Source organism: Agelaius tricolor, unplaced genomic scaffold, assembly GCF_023055355.1.
Source record: "Agelaius tricolor isolate 1412-34295 unplaced genomic scaffold, bAgeTri1.0.p SCAF_88, whole genome shotgun sequence".
Taxonomy (NCBI): Eukaryota; Metazoa; Chordata; class Aves; order Passeriformes; family Icteridae; genus Agelaius; species Agelaius tricolor.
In genome coordinates, this window is record NW_027269348.1 from 264806 (window position 1) to 289039 (window position 24234).

The 24234-nt window shown below is 51.1% G+C and overlaps 1 protein-coding gene across 3 annotated transcripts in view; it reads left to right on the forward strand.

The window, feature by feature from the left end:
* The first annotated feature begins 4038 nt into the window (after window positions 1-4038).
* ILVBL (ilvB acetolactate synthase like) overlaps window positions 4039-24234 on the forward strand; it is a 34001-nt gene continuing 13805 nt past the window's right edge. For all 3 annotated transcript variants that reach the window (XM_071418576.1, XM_071418579.1, XM_071418578.1), the window contains exons 1-6: window positions 4039-4121; window positions 7441-7550; window positions 10811-11012; window positions 12834-12961; window positions 14901-15039; window positions 19121-19232. In XM_071418576.1, the coding sequence (XP_071274677.1) occupies window positions 7449-7550; window positions 10811-11012; window positions 12834-12961; window positions 14901-15039; window positions 19121-19232 (683 nt within the window). In that variant the 5' untranslated portion in view covers window positions 4039-4121; window positions 7441-7448. The remainder of the gene's footprint in view (window positions 4122-7440; window positions 7551-10810; window positions 11013-12833; window positions 12962-14900; window positions 15040-19120; window positions 19233-24234) is intronic.

The window sequence follows — 24234 nt, forward strand, 5'->3', positions numbered from 1 at the left end:
CGCGGCGACATCGGCGACAGAGCGGAGCGGGGCCGCTTTTAACGGGACGGGAACGGGGAGGGGACAGAGGTGACAGCGGGGAGGGGACAGAGGTGACATCAGGGAATGCACCGGGGATGTCGGGGAGGGGACTGGAACAACGGGGAGGGGACACGGGGACATCACGGAGGGGACATCGGGGAGGGGACCGGGGACAGCGGGGAGGGAACTGGAACAACGGGGAGGGGACAGGGACAGCGGGGAGGGACAACGGGGAGGGGACAGAGGTGACATCAGGGAATGCACCGGGGACAGCGGGGAGGGAACTGGAACAACGGGGAGGGGACACGGGGACATCGGGGAGGGACAGGGGACATCAGGGAATGGAGCGGGGACATCGGGGAGGGGATACGGGGACATCGGGGAGGGGACACGGGGACATCAGTAAAGGGACATCGGGGAGGGGACAGCGCGGGGGGGACATCAGGGAAGGGACAGCGGGGAGGGGACACGGGGACAACGGGGAGGGGACATCGGGGAGGGGGCGGCGACAGCGGGGAAGGGACAACGGGGAGGGGACAGAGGTGACATCAGGGAGCGGGACGTGGGGAGGGGACCGGGAAGGTGACATCAGGGAATGCACCGGGGACAGCGGGGAGGGGGCGGCGACATCAGGAAGGGGACAGAGGTGACATCGGGGAATGTCGGGGAGGGAACCGGAACAACGGGGAGGGGACAGCGGGGAGGGGACACGGGGACATCGAAGAGGGAGCGGGGACATCAGGGAATGGAGCGGGGACAGCGGGGAGGGGACAGAGGTGACATCAGGGAATGCACCGGGGGTGTCGGGGAGGGGACACGGGGACATCAGGGAGCGGGACATGGGGAGGGGATCGGGAAGGTGACATCAGGGAATGCACCGGGGACAGCGGGGAGGGGACAGCGACACCGAGGGGACATCGGGGAAGGGCTGGGGACATCAGGGAGGGGACAATGACACCGATGGGGGGGACACCAGGAAGGGGTTGGGGACACCGAGGAGGGGACAATGACACCGAGGGGACATCGGGGAGAGGCTGGGGACATCAGGGAGGGGACAGTGACACCGAGGGGACACCAGGGGTGACACTTTGGGGACACCTTGGGGTGACCGAACAGACCCCTCGGGGACAACGGCGACACCAGGGAGAGACAAACCCAACCCCGGGGGTGGCACCGGCGACAAAAGCGACACCGGGGGTGGGGACAAATCCGAGCGGGGGAGGGGGGAGGTGACAAAAGCGACAGCGGGGGCGGGGACAGAGGCGCGAGGAAGCGGCGACACCGGGGGAGGGGGGAGGGGAGGTTTTGGGAACCCTCCCGGCCGTGACGTCACGGATGGGAATTGTCCCCGAGTGTCCCCGAGTGTCCCCAAGCGCCACCCACGGGGGTTTCCTGCGGGGACGGAATTTTTGGCGCCTCCTTGGGGTTTTTGGGTTTTTTTGGGGGGGGGGAAGGGACAAGTTTGGGGACAGCCTTGGGGGGAGAGACACCCCCAAAAAAAGGGGATTCCCAAAAAACCCCAAATACCCCAAAAATAAACCCAAACACGTCCAAAAAAACCCCAAACTCCCCCAAAATGGGACCCCAAAAAACGCCAAACATCCCCCCAAGAAACCCCAAAACCTCCCCCAAAGACTCTAAAATGGGACCCCAAAAAAACCCAAAATGGGACCCCAAAAACCCCCAAACCCCTCCAAAAGGAGATCCCCAAAAAACCCCAAACTCCACCAAAATGGGGCACCCCAAAAAACCCCAAACATCCCCCCAAGAAACCCCAAAACCCCCCAAAGACTCCAAAATGGGACCCCAAAAAACCCCCAAACCCCTCCAAAAGGGGATCCCCAAAAAGCCCCAAACTCCACCAAAATGGGACCCCCTAAAAAACCCCAAATCCCCCTACAATGGGACCCCCAAAAAACTCAAACCCCCCAAAAATCTCCAAAAAAATCCCAAAGCGGGACCCTCAAAAAAACCCCAAATGCACCCAAAATGGGACCCCAAAAAACCCCAAAACAACCCCCCAAAAAACCCCAAACATCCCCCAAAATGGGACCCCAAAAAAACCCAAAACAACCCCCCAAAAAACCCCAAATCCCCCAAAAATGGGACCCCAAAAAACCCAAAATGGGACCCCAAAAACCCCCAAACCCCTCCAAAAGGGGATCCCCAAAAAACCCCAAACTCCACCAAAATGGGGCCCCCAAATTCCCCCAAATCCCCCCCAAAAACCCCCAAATCCCCCTAAAATGGGACCCCCCCCAAAAACCGCCAAATTCCACAAAATGGGACCCCCAAAAAAACCTCAACCACCCCCAAAAATGGGACCCCCAAAAACCTCCAAAAAAACCTCAAAGTCCCCAAAAAACTCCAAAAAAATCCCAAAACGGGACCCTCAAAAAAACCCCAAATGCACCCAAAATGAGACCCCAAAAAATCCCAAAACAACCACCCAGAAAACCCCAAATCCCCCAAAATGGGACCCCAAAAAACCCCAAACATCCCCCCAAGAAACCCCAAAACCTCCCCCAAATGGGACCCAAAACCACCCCCCAAAGCCTCCAAAATGGGACCCCAAAAACCCCAAAATGGGACCCCAAAAAAACCCCAAACCCCTCCAAAAGGGGATCCCCCCAAAAAACCCCAAACCCCTCCAAAATGGGGCACCCCAAAAAACCCCAAATTCCCCCCCAAAAAAACCTATATCCCGCAAAAAACTCCAAAAAAAACCAAAACGGGACCCTCAAAAAAACCCCAAATGCACCCAAAATGAGACCCCAAAAAATCCCAAAACAACCCCCCAAAAAACCCCAAATCCCCCAAAATGGGACCTCCAAAAGAACCGGAAATCCCCCAAAATGGGACCCCAAAAAGCCCCAAACATCCCCCCAAGAAACCCCAAAACCCCCCCCAAAATGGGACCCAAAACCCCCCCCAAAGACTCCAAAATGGGACCCCAAAAAACCCCAAAATGGGACCCAAAAAACCCCAAACCCCTCCAAAAGGGGATCCCCCCAAAAAACCCCCAAACTCCACCAAAATGGGGCCCCCCAAAAAACCCCAAAACAACCCCCCAAAAACCTCAAATCCCCCCCAAAAAAACCCAAATCCCCCTAAAATGGGACCCACAAAAAACCTCAAAGCCCCCAAAAAACTCCAAAAAAACCCAAAGCGGGACCCTCAAAAAAACCCCAAATGCACCCAAAATGGGACCTCCAAAAGAACCGGAAATCCCCCAAAATGGGACCCCAAAAAACCCCAAACATCCCCCCAAGAAACCCCAAACCCCCAAAAATGGGACCCCAAAAAAACCCAAACATCCCCCAAAATGGGACCCTAAAAAACCCCAAATCCCCCAAAATGGGACCTACAAAAAACCCCCAAAATGGAACCCTAAAAAGCCTCAAAATTCCCTAAAATGAGACCCCAAAAACCCCCAAAACAACCCCCCAAAAACCCCAAATCCCCCCCTAATGGGACCCCAAAAAACCCCAAATCCCCCAAAATGGGACCTACAAAAACCCCCCAAAATGGAGCCCTAAAAAGCCTCAAAATTCCCTAAAATGAGATGCTGAAAAATCCCACAACCCCAAAAAAACCCCAAACCTCCCCAAAATGGGACCCCCAAATTAGAGCCCCCTCCTCAAATAGGAAACTTTTAAAGTTTAATTTATGTTAATTTAATCTAAATTCAATTTTTATTTTATTTTATTTTATTTTATTTTATTTTATTTTATTTTATTTTATTTTATTTTATTTTATTTTATAATTTTTTTGTATTCCCCTCCTTGCCCCGCCAATTGGGAGCCCCCAAGGGGGCGTGGCCTCTGCACAAAGCCACGCCCCTTCCCTTTCGCCCCGCCCACTACCCGCCCCTCACCCTTAACCCCGCCCCCTTTCACAACCCACCAATCACAGCGCCGCGCCGGGGGCGCGAGCCCATGACGTCATCGCGCCGACCCGGAAGCGAGGCGAGCTCTGAGGGAACGGGGCGGGGAAAAGGCGGCGCGCGCGTCACGTGACCGCGAGGGGGCGTTCGGATTGGGCGGGGCCGGCAGGTGTGGGCGGGGCCACGGCGAGCGCGGCGCTTCCGGGAACGGCAGGTGAGGGGACGGGGAGGGGGTTGGGGACATTTGGGGACATTTGGGGACATTTGGGGACACCTGAGAGGGGGTCCGGGACATTGGCGGGGTCCTGGGGGGTTTTGGGGATATTTGGGGACACCGGGGGTGGGGGGGGCGGCGTTTGGGGACATCGGTGGGGGGGGGGGGGGTGTTGGGGACATTTGAGGGGGTTTGGGGACACTGAGGGGGCTTGGGGACACTTGGGGGTGTTTGGGGACACTTGGGGACACCTGAGAGGGGCGTCCGGGACACTGGGGGGGGGTTTGGGGACACCTGAGTACACCTGGAGGAGGTCCCGGCCATTGGGGTGGCTCTGGGGACAAAGGTGACAATCGGGGACCGGGGTGGCCTTGGGGACAGAGGTGACACTGAGGGACCAAGGTGGCTTTTGGGGACAGAGGTGACAAAAACCCCAAAACTGCCGGGACTGAGCTCCTGTGTCCCCTCATTGTCCCCTCATTGTCCCCTCATTGTCCCCTCTGTGTCCCCTCATTGTCCCCAGCCGGTACCAACCCCCCGGAAATGCCACAAAATTGGGAATTTTTATCCCCAAATTCGGAGATTTTCGCCCCAAATTCGGAGATTTTTGCCCTAAAATTGGGATTTCGAGCCTCAATTTGGGATTTATTTTTTTTTAACCCAAATTTGGAAAACTTGCTCCAAAATTTGGGATTTTTGCTCCAAAATTCAGGAATTTCATTCATAAATTGGGGGTTTTGCTTCGCAATTTGGGATTTTCACTCCAGAATTTGGGATTTTTGCTCAAATTTGGAGATTCTTGCCCCAAATTTGAGGAATTTTGACTCAAATTGGGGATTTTCTCTCAAAAATAGGGATTTTTGACCTAAAATTGGGATTTTTTTTGCTCCAAAATTTCAGAATTTAACCCCAAATTTGGGGGGTTTTGCCCCAAATTTGAGGATTTTTGCTCCAAAATTGGGATTTTTTTTTTGCTCCAAAAATTTGGGAATTTCACCCCAAATTTGAGGAATTTCGCCCCAAAATTTCTGATTTTTTTGCCCCAATTTGGGCCCTTTTGGCCCCATTTGGGCCCAGGGAGGGAATGCCAGGAATGTTTGGGGGAGGGGCGAAACCTCGTTAGGGGTAATTAAGCCTTTGCTGATTATGCAAATGAGCTGTGTGATTATGCCTGCATATGCAAATGAGCCCCGATTATGCAAATGAACGTGGGCGGGTGGAGGAATCTGGATAAACCAGGACTGGTTAAACTGGGACTGGTTAAACTGGGTTTAATTAATTAATTAAAGTTTAATTAATCCAGCTGAATTAATTGAACTGGGCCTAAATAATCCCAAGTTTAATTAATCCAGTCTAATTAATTAGGATGGGTCCAAATAATGCAGAGGTTAATTAATCCAATTGAATAATTAAACTGGCTTCAATCAATGCAGAGTTTAATTAATTCTGCCTAATTAATTAAATTGGGTTCAATTATTCCAGAATTTAATTAATCCAGTCTAATTAATTAAACTGGCTTCAGTTAATCCAGAGTTTAATTAATTCAGTCTAATAATTAAACTGACTTCAATTAATGCAGAGTTTAATTAATTCAGTCTAATTTATTAAACTGGGTCCAATTAACCCGAAGTGTGATTAATCCAGTCTAATTAATTAGGATGGGTCCGATTAATCCAGAGTTTAATTAATCCAATCTAATTGATTAAACTGTGTCCAATTAATCCAGAGTTTAATTAATCCAATCTAATTGATTAAACTGTGTCCAATTAATCCAGAGTTTAATTAATCCAATCTAATTGATTAAACTGTGTCCAATTAATCCAGAGTTTAATTAATCCAATCTAATTGATTAAACTGTGTCAAATTAATCCAGAGTTTAATTAATCTGGTCTAATTAATTAACCTGGCTTCAGTTAATCCAGAGTTTAATTAATGCAAAATAATTCATTAAATGGGGTTCAATTAATTCCTGGCCATTCCTGGTGTCCCCAGGGGTTCCCAGGGTGTCCCCAGGGGTTCCCAGGGTGTCCCCAGACCATTCCTGGTGTCCCCAGGTGTTCCCACAGTGTCCCCAGGTCATTCCTGGTGTCCCCAAGCCATTCCTGGTGTCCCCAAGCGGTTCCTGATGTCCCCAGGTGTTCCCAGGGTGTCCCCAGGCCGTTCCTGGTGTCCCCAAGCCATTCCTGGTGTCCCCAAGCAGCTCCTGGTGTCCCCAGGCCATTCCTGGTGTCCCCAAGCAGCTCCTGGTGTCCCCAGGGGTTCCCAGGGTGTCCCCAGGCCATTCCTGGTGTCCCCAAGCAGTTCCTGGTGTCCCCAGGGGTTCCCAGGGTGTCCCCAGACCATTCCTGATGTCCCCAAGCGGTTCCTGATGTCCCCATGTGTTCCCACGGTGTCCCCAGACCATTCCTGATGTCCCCAGGGGTTCCTGATGTCCCCAGGTGGTTCCTGGTGTCCCCAGGTGTTCCTACAGTGTCCCCAGGTGGTTCCTGGTGTCCCCAGGTCATTCCTGGTGTCCCCAGGCCGTTCCTGGTGTCCCCAAGCGGTTCCTGATGTCCCCAGGCCGTTCCTGGTGTCCCCAGGGGTTCCCATGATGTCCCCAAACCATTCCTGATGTCCCCAGGCCATTCCTGATGTCCCCAAGCCATTCCTGGTGTCCCCAAGCAGTCCCTGATGTCCCCAAGCAGGTCCTGGTGTCCCCAGGTGCTCCCAGGGTGTTCCCAAGCAGTTCCTGGTGTCCCCAGGCCGTTCCTGATGTCCCCAAGCAGTTCTTGGTGTCCCCAGGGGTTCCTGGTGTCCCACAGGTGGAACAAGGGGGACATGTGGCACAGGTGGCACTGGTGGCATGGAGGACACTCGGGACAGGTGTCACCGGTGTCACCACTGACCCCGTGGTGACCCTGTGGTGACACACGTGGGACAGGGGACATGGGCTCAGGTGGCACCGGTGGCACGGAGGACACTGGGGATAGGTGGCACTGGTGTCACCACTGAGCTTATGGTGACCCTGTGGTGGCCCTGTGGTGACACACGTGGGACAGGTGGGACAAGGGACAGGTGGCACTGGTGGCATGGAGGACGCTGGGGACAGGTGTCACTTGTGTCACCACTGACTCCATGGTGACCCCATGGTGACCCCATGGTGACACAGGTGGGACAGGGGACATGGGCTCAGGTGGCACCGGTGGCACGGAGGACACTTGGGACAGGTGGCACTAGTGTCACCACTGAGCTTATGGTGACCCTGTGGTGGCCCTGTGGTGGCCCCATAGTGACCCTGTGGTGGCCCTGTGGTGACAGAGGTGTCCCCGTTGTTTTGCAGCTCCTGCCATGGGTTTGGTGACCGTCCTGGTGGCCCTGGTGGCCTTGGTGGCCCTGGTCCTGCTGGTGGTGGCCCAGCGCCTCGGGCTCCTCTACCGCCTGCGCCACAAGGTCTGGGGACATGGGGACACATTGGGGACACTGGGGGCTGGGAGGACACTGGGGACATGGGGACACATTGGGGACATTGGGGGGGGAGGTTGGAGATGTTGGGGACATGGGGGACAACACTGGGGGCTGGGGGGACATTGGGGACATTGGGGGGACATTGGGGGCTGGGGGGAGGTTGGAGATGTTGGGGACATTGGGGACAATGTGGGCACACTGGGGACATTGGGGACATTGGAGATGTTTGGGACATTGGGGATGAGGAGCTGGGGGGACCTTGGGGACTGGTGGGACACTGGGGACATTGAAGACACTGGGGGGACATTGGGAGCATTGGGACATTGGGGACTGGGAGGACACTGGGGGGACACTGGGGACCTTGGGGACTGGTGGGACACTGGGGACACCAGGGGCTGGGGGTACATTGGAGATGTTGGGGACACTGGGGACATTGAGGAGACATTGGGGACTGGGAGGACACTGGGGACACTGGGGAATGGAGGACATTGGGGACATTGGGGATGTTGGGGACATTGGGACACTGGGAGGACATTTGGGACATTGGGGAATGGGGACACTGGGGACGTTGGGGACATTGGGGGGACATTGGGGACAGGTGACGCCCGTGGGATGGAGGACACTGGGGACAGGTGTCACCTGTGGCACTGGTGGGACAGGTGGAACAAGGGGGACATTGGGGACAGGTGGCACGGAGGACACTGAGGACAGGTGTCCGTGTGTCCCAACAGTGTCCCCAGGTGGACACTGGTGGCATGGGGGACACTGAGGACAGGTGTCACCGGTGGCATGGAGGACACTGGGGACAGGTGTCACCGATGTCCCCGGTGTCCCCCCCTGTCCCCTTGGCGTCCCCAGGTGGACATTGGTGGCATGGAGGACACTGAGCTCAGCTGTCACTGGTGACATGGGGGACACTGAGCTCAGCTGTCACCGGTGTCCCCAGTGTCCCCCTGTCCCCTTGGTGTCCCCAGCTGTCACCAATGGCATGGGGGACGCTGAGCTCAGCTGTCCCAGTGTCCCCACAGTGTCCCCAGGTGGACACTGGTGGCATGGAGGACACTGATTCAGCTGTCACCGGTGTCCCCGGTGTCCCCCCTGTCCCCTTGGTGTCCCCAGGTGGACACCGGTGGCATGGAGGACACTGAGCTCAGCTGTCCCTGTGTCCCCGCGGTGTCCCCAGGTGTCACCGGTGCCATGGAGGACACTGATTCAGGTGTCACCAGTGCCATGGAGAACATTGAGCTCAGCTGTCACTGGTGCCATGGAGGACACTGAGTTCAGCTGTCCCTGTGTCCCTGCGGTGTCCCCAGGTGTCCCCGGTGCCATGGAGGACACTGAGTTCAGGTGTCCCCGGTGTCCCCCCGTCCTCATGTGTCCCCAGGTGGACACTGGTGGCACGGAGAACATTGAGCTCAGCTGTCACCAGTGGCATGGAGAACATTGAGTTCAGCTGTCACTGGTGGCATGGAGGACACTGAGCTCAGCTGTCCCTGTGTCCCCGCGGTGTCCCCAGGTGGACACTGGTGCCATGGAGGACACTGAGCTCAGCTGTCCCCGGTGCCATGGAGGACACTGATTCAGGTGTCACCAGTGCCATGGAGAACATTGAGCTCAGCTGTCACTGGTGGCACGGAGGACACTGATTCAGCTGTCCCCGGTGTCCCCATGTGTCCCCAGGTGGACACTGGTGGCATGGAGGACACTGAGTTCAGGTGTCACCAGTGCCATGGAGGACACTGATTCAGCTGTCCCCGGTGTCCCTGTGTCCCCGCGGTGTCCCCAGGTGGACACTGGTGCCATGGAGGACACTGAGCTCAGCTGTCCCTGGTGTCCCTGTGTCCCCACAGTGTCCCCAGGTGTCCCCGGTGCCATGGAGGACACTGATTCAGCTGTCCCGGTGTCCCCGCGGTGTCCCCAGGTGTCACTGGTGGCATGGAGGACACTGAGTTCAGCTGTCACTGTGTCCCCGGTGTCCCCCCCATCCCCTTGGTGTCCCCAGGTGGACACTGGTGGCATGGAGGACACTGATTCAGGTGTCACCAGTGCCATGGAGGACACTGAGTTCAGGTGTCACCGGTGGCATGGAGGACACTGAGTTCAGCTGTCCCTGTGTCCCTGCGGTGTCCCCAGGTGGACACCGGTGGCATGGAGGACTCTGAGCTCAGCTGTCACCAGTGCCATGGAGCACACTGAGTTCAGCTGTCACTGTGTCCCCGGTGTCCCCCCCATCCCCTTGGTGTCCCCAGGTGGACACTGGTGGCATGGAGGACACTGATTCAGGTGTCCCCGGTGCCATGGAGGACACTGAGTTCAGGTGTCACCGGTGGCATGGAGGACACTGATTCAGGTGTCCCCGGTGTCCCCGCGGTGTCCCCAGGTGTCACCGGTGCCATGGAGGACACTGATTCAGCTGTCACTGGTGGCACAGAGGACACTGAGTTCAGGTGTCACCAGTGCCATGGAGGACACTGATTCAGGTGTCACCGGTGCCATGGAGGACACTGAGTTCAGCTGTCCCCGGTGACATGGAGGACACTGAGCTCAGCTGTTCCTGTGTCCCCGCGGTGTCCCCAGGCGTCACTGGTGCCATGGAGGACACTGAGCTCACCTGTCACCGGTGCCATGGAGGACACTGATTCAGGTGTCCCCGGTGCCATGGAGGACACTGATTCAGCTGTCACCAGTGCCATGGAGGACATTGAGTTCAGCTGTCACCGGTGACATGGAGAACATTGAGTTCAGCTGTCCCTGTGTCCCCGCGGTGTCCCCAGGTGGACACTGGTGGCACGGAGAACATTGAGCTCAGCTGTCACCAGTGCCATGGAGAACATTGAGCTCAGCTGTCACTGGTGGCATGGAGGACACTGATTCAGGTGTCCCCGGTGTCCCCGGTGTCCCCCCTGTCCCCTTGGTGTCCCCAGGAGGACACTGAGCTCAGCTGTCACCAGTGCCATGGAGGACACTGAGCTCAGCTGTCCCTGTGTCCCCAGGTGTCACTGGTGGCACGGAGGACACTGAGTTCAGGTGTCACCAGTGCCATGGAGGACACTGAGTTCAGGTGTCACCGGTGGCATGGAGGACACTGATTCAGGTGTCCCCGGTGTCCCCGCGGTGTCCCCAGGTGTCACCGGTGCCATGGAGGACACTGAGTTCAGGTGTCACCGGTGGCACAGAGGACACTGAGTTCAGGTGTCACCGGTGGCACAGAGGACACTGATTCAGGTGTCCCCACGTGTCCCCAGGTGGACCCGGCGAGTCCCCGGCACGGTGGCGAGCTGGTGGCCGAGGTGCTGCGGGCGCACGGCGTGCGCTTCCTGTTCACGCTGCCCGGGGGACACATCTCGCCCGTGCTGGTGGCCTGCGAGAAGATCGGCATCCGCGTGGTGGACACGCGCCACGAGGCCACCGCCGTCTTCGCCGCCGACGCCGTCTCGCGCGTCTCGGGTCAGCACCGGGCCCCGCTTGTCCCCAGCTGTCCCCATTTGTCCCCATTTTGTCCCCATTTGTCCCCATTTGTCCCCAAGGGATGGAGGTGGCCCCATGGCCAACATCTGCAGAGGGTTTTGGGGTGTCCCTCCTTGGTGGGTCTTGGGTGACTTCAGAGGGCTCCAAGACTTTGGGGTGTCCAGGGTGGCGTTTGTCCCCATTTTGTCCCCATTTGTCCCCATTTTGTCCCCATTTTGTCCCCAAGGGATGGAGGTGGCCCCATGGCCAACATCTCCAGAGGGTTTTGGGGTGTCCCATGTTGGTGGGGTCCTAGGTCACCTGAGAGGGTTCAAGGACTTTGGGATGTCCAGCGTGGCATTTGTCCCCATTTGTCCCCATTTGTCCCCAGTTTGTCCCCATTTGTCCCCATTTGTCCCCATTTGTCCACAAGGGATGGAGGTGGCCCCATGGCCAACATCTCCAGAGGGTTTTGGGGTGTCCCACCCTGAGGCCGTCTGTCCATCTTGAGGCCACCTTGGCGCCATTTTAGAGCCACCTTGGTGCCACCTTGATGTCATCACGATGTCACCATGGTGTCATCTTGGTGCCATTTTGGCTCCACCTTGGTGCCATCTTGGTACCACCATGATGTCACCTTGGTGCCATCTTGATGTCATCTTGGTGCCATCACAATGTCACCATGGTGTCATCTTGGCGCCATTTTGGAGCCATCTTGGTACCACCATGATGTCACCTTGGTGCCACTTTGGCTCCACCTTGGCGCCATCTTGATGTCATCTTGGTGCCACCATGATGTCACCTTGGTGCAATCTTGGGGCCATCTTGAGGCCATATTGGAGCCATCTTGATGTCACCTTGGTGCAATCTTGGTGCAACCTTGATGCCACCATGGTGCCACCACAATGTTACCTTGGCGCCATCTTGGTGCCGTTTTTGTGCCACCTTGGACGCATATTGATGCCACTTTGGTGCCACTTTGGTGTCATCTTGAAGCCATCTTGGTGCCATCTTGAGGCCACCTTGGTGCCACCTTGATGCCATCTTGCAGCCATCCTGAGGCCACCTTGGTGCCATCTTGAAGCCATATTGGTTCCATCTGGGTGCCACCATGGAGCCATCTTGGTGCCACCTTGATGCCACTTTGGTGTCACCTTGGCACCATTTTGAGGCCATATTGATGCCACCTTGTGCCACCATGGAGACATCTTGGTGCCACTTTCGCTCCACCTTGGTGCCACCTTGGCGCCACCTTGGCACCACCTTGGTGCCGTATCGGTGCCACCATGGAGCCATCTTGAGGCCATCTTGGTGGCACCTTGAAGCCATCTTGAGGCCATGTTGGTGCCACCTTAGCACCATCTGTAGGCCACCATGGTGCCACCATGGTGTCACCTTGCCACCACCTTGGTGCCACCTTGAAGCCACCTTGGTGCCACCTTGGCGCCACCTTGAAGCCATCTTGAGGCCATCTTGGTGCCACCTTGGCACCATCTGTAGGCCACCTTGGTCCCACCATGGTGTCACCTTGGTGCCACCTTGAAGCCATCTTGAGGCCATCTTGGGGCCATCTTGGTGCCATGTTGGTGCCACCTTAGCACCATCTGTAGGCCACCTTGGTGCCACCTTGGCGCCACCTTGGCGCCATCTGTGGGCCACCTTGGTGCCACCATGGTGTCACCTTGCCACCACCTTGGTGCCACCATGGTGTCACCTTGGTGCCACCTTGGTGCCGTCTTGGTGCCACTGTGGAGCCGATACGATGCCCCCGTGGTGTCCCCTTGGTGTCCCCGTGGTGCCCACCCCGCGCTGTCCCCGCAGGCCGCATCGGCGTGGCGGCGGTGACGGCGGGTCCCGGTGTCACCAACGCGGTGACGGCCGTCAAGAACGCGCAGATGGCCGAGTCCCCGCTGCTGCTGCTGGGCGGCGCCGCCGCCTCCCTGCAGAAGGTGGGCACTGCCCCAGGATGTCCCTCCCGGCGCCCATCCCGAATTCCCGACACCGATCCCGAATTCCCGGTGCCCCTTCCCGAATTCCCGACACCGATCCCGAATTCCCGACGCCCAATCCCGAATTCCCAGTGCCCATTCCCGAATTCCCGGCGCCCATTCCCGAATTCCCGCTGCCAATCCCGAATTTTCCATGCCCATTCCTGAATTCCCACTGCCCATTCCTGAATTCCCACTGCCCATTACCAAATTTTTGATGCCAATCCCAAATTCCTGGTGCCATTTTGAAATTCCCAATGCCACACAATGCCCATTCCCAAATTCCCAAATTCCCAAATTTTCAATGCCATTCCCAAATTCTCGATGCCAATCCCAAATTCCCAATTCCCTTGCCCAATTCCCTTGCCCATTCCCAAATTTTTGATGCCATTCCCAAATTCCCAAATTCCCAATGCCATTCCGAAATTCCCTGCACCATTTTGGATTTCCCTTTGCCATTCCCAAATTTTCGATGCCATTTTGGAATTCCCAATGCCCGTTCCCAAATTCCCAAATTTTCAATGCCATTCCCAAGTTCTCAATGCCAATCCCAAATTCCCAATTCCCTTTCCCAAATCCCTTTCCCGTTCCCAAATCCCCGATGCCATTCCCAGATTCCCAGTGCCATTTTGGATTTCCCAATGCCTATTCCCAAATTTTTGATGCTCAATCCCAAATTCCCACTTCCTTTCCTGAATTCCCAAACTCCTGATGCCCATTCCCAAATTTTTGATGCCCATTCCTGAATTTTCAATGCCATTCTCAAATTTCCACAATTTTGATGCCATTCCCGAATCCCCGGTGCCATTTTGAAGTTCCTGATGCCCATTCCCAAATCCTTGGTGCCATTTTGGAATTTTCGATGCCCATTCCGAAATTTTTGATGCCATTTGCAAATTCCCAAGGCCATTCCCAAATTCCCAGAATTCCCAGATTCCCAAATTCCCTCATTCCCTCATTCCAGGGCCATGGGGCTCTCCAGGACATCCCCGCAGCTGCCGCTGTTCCCAAATTCCCAGTGGCCATTCCTGAATCCCTGAGTTCCCAAATTCCAAATCCCCTTTGCCATTCCCGAATTCCCAAATTCCCGGTCCCCATTCCCCAATTCCCGGTCCCCATTCCCAAATTCCTTGCGCCATTTTGGATTTCCCTTTGCCATTCCCAAATTCCCTTTGCCATTCCCAAATTTTCGATGTCACTCCCAAATTCCTGGTGCCATTTTGGAATTCCCAATGCCCATTCCCAAATTCCCAAATTTTCAATGCCATTCCCAAGTTCTCGATGCCAATCCCAAATTCCCAATTCCATTTCCCAATTCTCTTTCCCGTTTCCAAATTCCCAATGCCTTTCCTGAATTCCTGAATTCCCAAACTCCTGATGCCAATTCCTGAATTTTCGATGTCCATTCCTGAATTTTTGATGCCATTCCCAAATTTCCACAATTTTGATGCCATTCCCGAATCCCCGGTGCCATTTTGAAGTTCCTGTTGCCCATTCCTGAATTTTCGATGCCATTCCCAAATTTTCGATGCGCATTCCCAAATCCCTGATGCCATTCCCGAATCCCCGGTGCCATTTTGAAGTTCCTGATGCCCATTCCCAAATCCTTGGTGCCATTTTGGAATTTTCAATGCCATTCCCAAATTCCCAAGGCCATTCCCAAATACCTGAATTCCCAGAATTCCCAGAATTCCCTGAATTCCCAGAATTCCCGGAATTCCCAAATTCCCTCGTTCCAGGGCCGTGGGGCTCTCCAGGACATCCCCGCAGCTGCCGCCGTTCCCGAATCCCCTTTGCCATTCCCAAATCCCAGAATTCCAGATTCCCCAGAATTCCCAGATTCCCCAGATTTCCCAGCATTCCCAGAATTCCCAGAATTCCCAGCATTCCCTCATTCCAGGGCCGCGGGGCTCTCCAGGACATCCCGCAGCTGCCGCTGTTCCGGTCCCTGTGCAAATCCGCGCTCTCCGTGCGCGCCGTGCGCGACATCGTCCCCACCCTGCGCCGCGCCATCGCCACCGCCATGGAGGGGACACCCGGTGAGCAGGGACCTGAATTCCCTCAATTCCCAAAAAATTCCCCAAAATTCCCCCAAAATTCCCCCAAAATTCTCCAAATTTCCTTGGAATCGGGAATTTCCATCCCCACCCTGCGCCATCGCCATGGAGGGGACGCCCGGTGAGCAGGGACTGGAGATCCCCAAAAATTCCCAAAAATTCCCCAAAATTCCCAAAAATATCCCAAAATTCCCCAAAAATTCCCCAAAAATTTCCAAAAATTCCCATGGCTCGGAATCAGGAATTTCCATTCCCACTCTGCGCCATCGCCATGGAGGGGACACACGGTGAGCAGGGAACGGAGTTCCCAAAAATATCCCAAAAATATCCCCAAAATGTCCCAAAAATATCCCAAAAATATCCCAAAAATTCCCCACAATTCCCATGGCTTGGAATTGGGAATTTCCATTCCCCACCCTTTGCCATCGCCATCGCCATGGAGGGCACGCCCGGTGAGGAGGAACCGGAGATCCCAAAAATTCCCCAAAAATATCCCAAAAGTATCCCAAAAAATATCCCAAAAATTATCCCAAAAATTATCCCAAAAATTCCCAAAAATATCCCCAAAAATCCCCAAAAATTCCCCAAAAATTCTCCAAATTTCTCTTGGGATTGGGAATTTCCATCCCCACCCTGCGCCATCGCCATGGAGGGGACACCTGGTGAGGAGGGACCGGAGATCCCCAAAAATTCCCCAAAAATTCCCCAAAAATATCCCAAAAATTCCCAAAAATTCCCTAAAAATTCCCCATAATTCCCATGGCTTGGAATTGGGAATTTCCATCCCCACCCTGGTGCCTGCGCCACGGCCATGGAGGGGACGCCCGGTGAGGAGGGACCAGAGATGCCCAAAATTCCCCAAAAATTCCCAAAAATCCCCCAAAATTCCCCAAAATTTCCATGGCTTGGAATCCCAGGGACCAGAGTTCCCAAAATTTCCAAAAAATTCCCCAAAATTCCCCCAAAATTCCCCAAAAATTCTCCAAATTTCCTTGGGATTGGGAATTTCCATCCCCACCCTGCGCCATCGCCATGGAGGGGATGCCCAGTGAGGAGAGACCAGAGATCCCCAAAAATTCCCAAAAAATTCCCCAAAAATTCCCAAAAATATCCCCAAATATATCCCAAAAATTCCCCAAAAATATCCCAAAAATTCCCCAAAAATTCCCCAAAAATATCCCCAAAAATATCCCAAAAAATCCCCAAAAATTCCCAAAAATTCCCCAAAAATATCCCAAAAATTCCCATGGCTTGGAATCAGGAATTTCCGTTCCCCACCCTGCGCCATCGACCATGGAGGGGACGCCCGGTGAGCAGGGACCAGAGATCCCAAAAATTCCCCAAAAATTCCCAAAAATATCCCAAAAATGATCCCAAAAATATCCCCAAAATTCCCCAAAAATTCCCCAAAAAATCCCAAAATTTCCTTGGGATTGGGAATTTCCATCCCCACCCTGCACCATCGCCATGGAGGGGACGCCCGGTGAGCAGGGACCAGAATTCCCAAAAATTCCCAAAAATATCCCACAATTCCCATGGCTTGGAATCCCAAAATTCCCATGGGTTCGAATCCCAACATTTTCTGGAATTTGGGGTTCCAATATCAGCCCCAGGATGGGGATTTGGGATGGGAGGAATCCCAAAATTTCCCTGCTTGGATCCCAAAATTTTCAGGGATTTGGGATTCCAAAAATGGCCCCAAAATGGGAATTTGGGATGGGAGGAATCCCAAAATTTCCTTGGGTTGGATCCCAAAATTGGCCCCAAAATGGGAGTTTGGGATGGGAGAAATCCCAAAATTCCCATTGGTCAGAATCCCAAAATTCCCATGGGGAGGAGTTTTGGGTTGGAAATCCCAAAATTTTCTGGGATTTGGATCCCAAAATCGGCCCCAGGATGGGGATTTGGGATGGGAGGAATCCCAAAATTTCCCTGGGTTGGAATCCCAAAATTCCCATTGGTCAGAATCCCAAAATTTCCTGGGATTTGGATCCCAAAATCAGCCCCAAAATGGGGATTTGGGATGGGAGAAATCCCAAAATTCCCATGGGTTGAAATCCCAAAATTGGCGCCAAAATGGGAGTTTAGGATGGGAAAAATCCCAAAATTCCCATGGAGAGAAGTTTTGGGTTGGAAATCCCAAAATTTTCTGGGATTTGGATCCCAAAATCGGCCCCAAAATGGGAATTTGGGATGGGAGAAATCCCAAAATTTCCTTGGGTTGAAATCCCAAAATTCCCAATGGAGAAGAGTTTTGGGGTGGGAATAATCCCAAAATTTCCCTGGGTCAGAATCCCAAAATTTCCTTGGGTTGGATCCCAAAATTGGCCCCAAAATGGGAATTTGGGATGGGAATAATCCCAAAATTTCCTTGGGTTGGAAATCCCAAAATTTCCTGGGATTTGGATCCCAAAATCGGCCCCAAAATGGGAATTTGGGATGGGAGGAATCCCAAAATTCCCTTGGGTTGAAATCCCAAAATTCCCAATGGAGAGAAGTTTTGGGATGGGAATAATCCCAAAATTTTCTGGAATTTGGATCCCAAAATCAGCCCCAAAATGGGGATTTGGGATGGGAGAAATCCCAAAATTTCCCGGGGTCAGAATCCCAAAATTTTCTGGGATTTGGATCCCAAAATCAGCCCCAGGATGGGAGAAATCCCAAAATTCCCATTGGTCAGAATCCCAAAATTTTCTGGGATTTGGATCCCAAAATTGGCCCCAAAATGGGGATTTGGGTTGGGAGAAATCCCAAAATTTCCTTGCTTGGGATCCCAAAATTTCCTTGGATTTGGATCCCAAAATTGGCCCCAAAATGAGAATTTGGGATGGGAGAAATCCCAAAATTTCCCGGGGTCAGAATCCCAAAATTTTCTGGGATTTGGATCCCAAAATCGGCCCCAAAATGGGGATTTGGGATGGGAGGAATCCCAAAATTTCCCTGGGTTGGAATCCCAAAATTCCCATTGGTCAGAATCCCAAAATTTTCTGGGATTTGGATCCCAAAATTGGCCCCAAAATTGGAGTTTGGGATGGGAGAAATCCCAAAATTTTCTGGGATTTGGGTTCCAAAAGTGGCCCCATTTGGGATTCCAAAATCAGCCCCAAAATGGGGACTTGGGCTGGGAGAAATCCCAAAATTTCCCGGGGTCAGAATCCCAAAATTTTCTGGGATTTGGATCCCAAAATCGGCCCCAAAATGGGGATTTGGGATGGGAGGAATCCCAAAATTTCCCTGGGTAGGAATCCCAAAATTCCCATTGGGAGAAGTTTTGGGTTGGAAATCCCAAAATTTTCTGGGATTTGGATCCCAAAAGTGGCCCCAAAATGGGGATTTGGGTTGGGAGAAATCCCAAAATTTCCCTGCTTGGGATCCCAAAATTTCCTTGGATTTGGATCCCAAAATTGGCCCCAAAATGAGAATTTGGGATGGGAGAAATCCCAAAATTTCCCGGGGTCAGAATCCCAAAATTTTCTGGAATTTGGATCCCAAAATCAGCCCCAGGATGGGAGAAATCCCAAAATTCCCATTGGTCAGAATCCCAAAATTTTCTGGGATTTGGGATTCCAAAATCGGCCCCAAAATGAGAATTTGGGATGGGAGGAATCCCAAAATTTCCTTGAGATTTTTGGGGATTTTTGGGGATTTTTTGGGGATTTTTTTTGGATTTTTGGGGATTGTTTTGGGGTCTTTCTGTGGGATTTGGGTTCTCAACTCCCTTGAAGGGATTTTGGGGTGATCCCCTGGATTTGGGATTTTTTTGGGGTTTTTTTGGTTTATTTTGGAGGGGATTTTTGGGGTTTCTTTTCTTTATTTTGAAGTGGATTTTGGGGCTTTCTTTTGTTTATTTTAAGTGGATTTTTGGGATTTTTTTCTTTATTTTAAGTGGATTTTTGGGGTTTCCTTTCTTTATTTTGGAGAGGATTTTTGGGGTTTTTTTGGTTATTTTGGAGGGGATTTTGGGGTTTTTTTGGGGTCCTGCTGTGGGGTTTGTTCTCTCCCCCCCTCGCAGGGGTTTTGGGGTGCCCCTGATGGATTTGGGGCCTTTCTGGGCTGTCCCCAGGCCCCGTGTTCGTGGAGCTGCCCATTGATGTCCTCTACCCCTTCCACGTGGTCCAGAAGGAGCTGGGGGGCTCCAAACCCGCCCGGGGGCTGCGGGGGAAACTCGTCCAGTGGTGAGAAAAGAACCCCAAAAAACACCCTAAAAACACCCTAAAAATACCCTAAAAACAGCCTAAAAACCACCTGAAAATAACCCCAAAAAACACCCTAAAAATACCCCAAAACCAGCCCCAAAACAACCCCAAATGACCCCAAAAACCACCTGAAAATATCCCCAAAAAACACCCTAAAAATACCCCAAAAACACCCTAAAAACACCCCAAAAACCACCTGAAAATAACCCCAAAAAACACCCTAAAAACACCCTGAAAATACCCCAAAACCAGCCCCAAACGACCCCAAATGACCCCAAAAAACACCTGAAAAAAACCCCTAAAAACACCCTGAAAACACCCTAAAAACAACCCTAAAAACAGCCCCAAACGACCCCAAAAACCACCTGAAAATATCCCCAAAAATACCCCAAAAATACCCCAAAAACAACCCCAAAAACCACCTGAAAATAACCCCAAAACAACCCCAAATGACCCCAAAAACCACCTGAAAATAACCCCAAAAAATCCCAAAATAACCCCAAAAAACACCCTAAAAACACCCCGAAAACACCCTAAAAACAGCCCCAAAACAACCCCAAAACCACCTGAAAATAACCCCAAAAAACACCGTAAAAATACCCCAAAACCAGCCCCAAAACAACCCCAAATGACCCCAAAAACCACCTGAAAAAAAACCCCTAAAAACACCCTGAAAACACCCTGAAAACACCCAAAAAACACCCTAAAAACAGCCCCAAATGACCCCAAAAACCACCTGAAAACAACCCCAAAAAATCCCAAAATAACCCCAAAAATACCCCAAAAAATAACCCCAAAAACCACCTGAAAATAACCCCAAAACAACCCCAAAAGACCCCAAAAACCACCTGAAAAAAAAACCCAAAAAACACCCTAAAAACACCCTAAAAATACCCCAAAACCAGCCCCAAAACAACCCCAAATGACCCCAAAAACCACCTGAAAACAACCCCAAAAAACACCCTAAAAATACCCTAAAAACAACCCCAAAACCACCTGAAAATAACCCCAAAAAACACCCTAAAAATACCCCAAAACCAGCCCCAAAACAACCCCAAATGACCCCAAAAACCACCTGAAAATAACCCCAAAAAATCCCAAAATAACCACAAAAAACACCCTAAAAACACCCCGAAAACACCCTAAAAACAGCCCCAAGCGACCCCAAAAACCACCTGAAAATATCCCCAAAAGTTCCCAAAATAACCCCAAAAAACACCTTAAAAACACCCTAAAAATACCCTGAAAACACCCCAAAAACCACCTGAATATAACCCCAAAAAACACCCTAAAAACAGCCTAAAAACAGCCTAAAAACACCCTAAAAACCACCTGAAAAGAACCCCAAAAACACCCTAAAAACAGCCTAAAAACACCTTGAAAACACCCTGAAAACACCCCGAAAATAACCCAAAAAAATCCCAAAATAAGCCCAAAAATACCCCAAAAAATAACCCCAAAAAACACCCTAAAAACACCCTGAAAACCATCCCAAAACCACCCTAAAAACAGCCCCAAAACAATCCCAAACGACCCCAAAAACCACCTGAAAATAACCCCAAAAATACCCCATAAAATAGCCCCAAACAACCCCAAATGACCCCAAAACCCACACCAAAATAACCCCAAAAAACCACCCCAAAACCAGCCCCAAACGACCCCAAATCCCCCCAAAAACCACCTGAAAATAGCCCCAAAAATACCCCAAAATAACCCCAAAAATACCCCATAAAATAACCCCAAAACCCACCTGAAAATAGCCCCAAAATTCCCAAAATAACCCCAAAATCCACACCAAAATAACCCCAAAATAACCCCAAAACCACCCTAAAAACAACCCCAAACGACCCCAAATCCCCTCAAAAACCACCTGAAAATATCCCCAAAAATACCCCAAAATAACCCCAAAAACCACCCCAAAACCACCCTAAAAACAGCCCCAAATGACCCCAAATCCTCCCAAAAAACCCACACCAAAATAACCCAAAAAAATCCCAAAATAACCCCAAAACCACCCTAAAAATACCCCAATGATACCCCCAAAAACACCCCAAAATAACCCCAAAAACCATCCCAAAACAGCCCCAAAAATACCCCAAAATAACCCCAAAAACCACCCCAAAAACAACCCCAAATGACCCCAAATCCCCCCAAAAACCACCTGAAAATAACCCCAAAAAATCCCAAAATAACCCCAAAAACCGCACCAAAATAACCCCCAAATAACCCCAAAAATACCCCATAAAATAACCCCAAAAACCACCCTAAAACCACCCTAAAAACAACCCCAAATCCCCCCAAAACCCACACCAAAATAACCCCCAAAAAATCCCAAAATAACCCCAAAAATAACCCAAAAAATAACCCCAAAAAATCCCAAAATAACCCCAAAAACCACCCCAAAACCACCCTAAAAAATACCCTAAAACCAACCCCAAATCACCCCAAAAACCACCCTAAAATAACCCCAAAAAATCCCAAAATAACCCCAAAAACCACAGCAAAATAACCCCAAAAATACCCCAAAAAAATAACCCCAAAAACCACCCCAAAACCACCCTAAAAACAACCCCAAAAATCCCAAAATAACCCCAAAAACACCCCAAAAAAACCCCCAAAAACCACCCTAAAAACAGCCCCAAATGACCCCAAATCCTCCCAAAAAACCCACACCAAAATAACCCAAAAAAATCCCAAAATAACCCCAAAACCACCCTAAAAATACCCCAGTAATACCCCCAAAACACCCCAACATAACCCCAAAAACCATCCCAAAACAGCCCCAAAAATACCCCAAAATCACCCTAAATCCCTCCCAAAAATTCCCCCAAAACCACCCCAAAACTTCCCCAAGTGCCCCCCAAAAATACCCCAAAAACCACCCCAAAACTGCCTAAAAAAAACCCCAAACCATCCCAAAATAACCCAAAACCCCCCAAAATAACGCCAAAACCTGATAAAAACCCCACAAAAACCCCAAAAATCAAACAAAAAACCCCAAATTCTCCCAAAACCTCAAAACCCCCCAAAAACCCCCTAAAATCCCCAAAAATCAACCAAACAAAAAACCCAAAGCCCATAAAAACCCCAAATCCTATGAAAACCCCAAACCCCACAAAAACCCCCAAAAAACCACCAAAAATCAAACAAAAAACCCCAAAATTCTCCCAAAAACCCCACAAAAACCCCAAAATCAGAGAAAAAAAAATGCCATAAAACCCCACAAAACCCCCAAAAATCAAACAAAAAACCCCCAAATTCTCCCAAAATCCCCTAAAATCCCACCAAACAAAAATCCCCAAACCCCATAAAAACCCTCTAAAACCCACCAAAAACCCCAAAATCCAATAAAAAAACCCCAGAAAACCTCACAGAAAACCCCACAAAACCTCCAAAAATTAAACAAAAAACCCCCAAATTCTCCCCAAATCGCCCCCAAACCCCAAAAACTCAACCAAACAAAAACTCCAAACCCCATAAAAGCCCCAAATCTCCCCAAAAACCCCCCCAAACCCCCCAAAATCCAACAAAAAACCCCCAAAATTCCCCCAAAAACCCCCCCAAAAAAACCCCATAAAACCTCACAAAAGCCCCAAAATCAAACAAAAAAACCCCAAAATTCCCCCAAAAACCCCACAAAATGCCCCAAAACCCAAACAAACAAAAACCCCCAAACCCCATAAAAACCCCAAACCCCCTAAAAACCCCAAAAATCCCCCAAAAAAGCCCCCAAATTCTCCCAAAATCCCCCCAAATCCCCCCAAAAATCCCCCAAACCCCAAAAAAGTCCCCAAAACCCCAAAATCAAAGAAAAAAACCCCATAAAACCTCACAAAAAACCCCACAAAAACCCCAAAAATCCAACCAAAAAACCCCCAAAATTCTCCCCAAATCCCCCCAAAACCAAACAAAAAACCCCAAAATTCCCCCCAAAAACCCCCTAAAATCCCCCAAAACCCAACCAAACAAAAACCCCCAAACCCCATAACAGCCCCAAACCCCCCAAAATCCCCAAAAAGCCCCAAAAATCCCCTAAAATCCCCCAAAACTGAACAAAAAAAACCCAAAATTCTCCCAAAACCCCATAAACCCTCCCCCAAACCCTCAAAAATCCCAAGGAAAAAAAACCCAAAATTCTCCCCAAATCCCCCAAAACCCAACCAAAAAGCCCCAAAACCCCTAAAACCCCAACATCAAACCAAAAACCCCATAAAACCTCACAAAAACCCCAAAAATCCCCCCAAAACCCCAAAAACCAAACAAAAAACCCCAAATTCTCCCAAAACCCCATAAAAACCCCTCAAAAAAACCACTAAAATCCCCAAAAATCCAATGAAACAAAAACCCCCAAACCCACCCAAAAACCCCAAAAATCAAACAAAAAACCCCAAATTCTCCCAAAACCCCCGAAAAAACCCCACCAAACCTCAAAACTCGAACAAAAAAACCCCAAAATTCTCCCAAAAACCCCCCAAACCCCCCCAAAATCCCTCAAAATCCAACTAAACAAAAACTCCCAAACCTCATAAAATCCCCAAAAAAGCCCCAAAAAGCCCCAAAATCCCATAAAAGCCCCAAACCTCCTAAAATCCCCCAAAATTCCCCAAAAGCCCCAAACCCCCCAAAAACCCCAAAAATCAAACAAAAAACCCCCAAATTCTCCCAAAACCCCATAAAATCCCCCAAAACCCAACCAAACAGAAACCCCCAAATCCCATAAAAGCCCCAAACCCCCCAAAAACCCCAAAAATTAATCAAAAAAAGCCCCAAAATTCTCCCAAAATCCCCCCCAAATCCCCCCCAAAAAAATCCCCAAAACCCCAAAAATCAAACAAAAAACCCCAAAATTCTCCCCAAATCCCCCAAAACCCAACCAAACAAAAAACCCCAAACCCCACAAAAACCCCAAAAATCCCCAAAAAATCCCCAAAATTCTCCCAAAATCCCCCCAAATCCCCCCCCAAAAATCCCCAAAACCCCA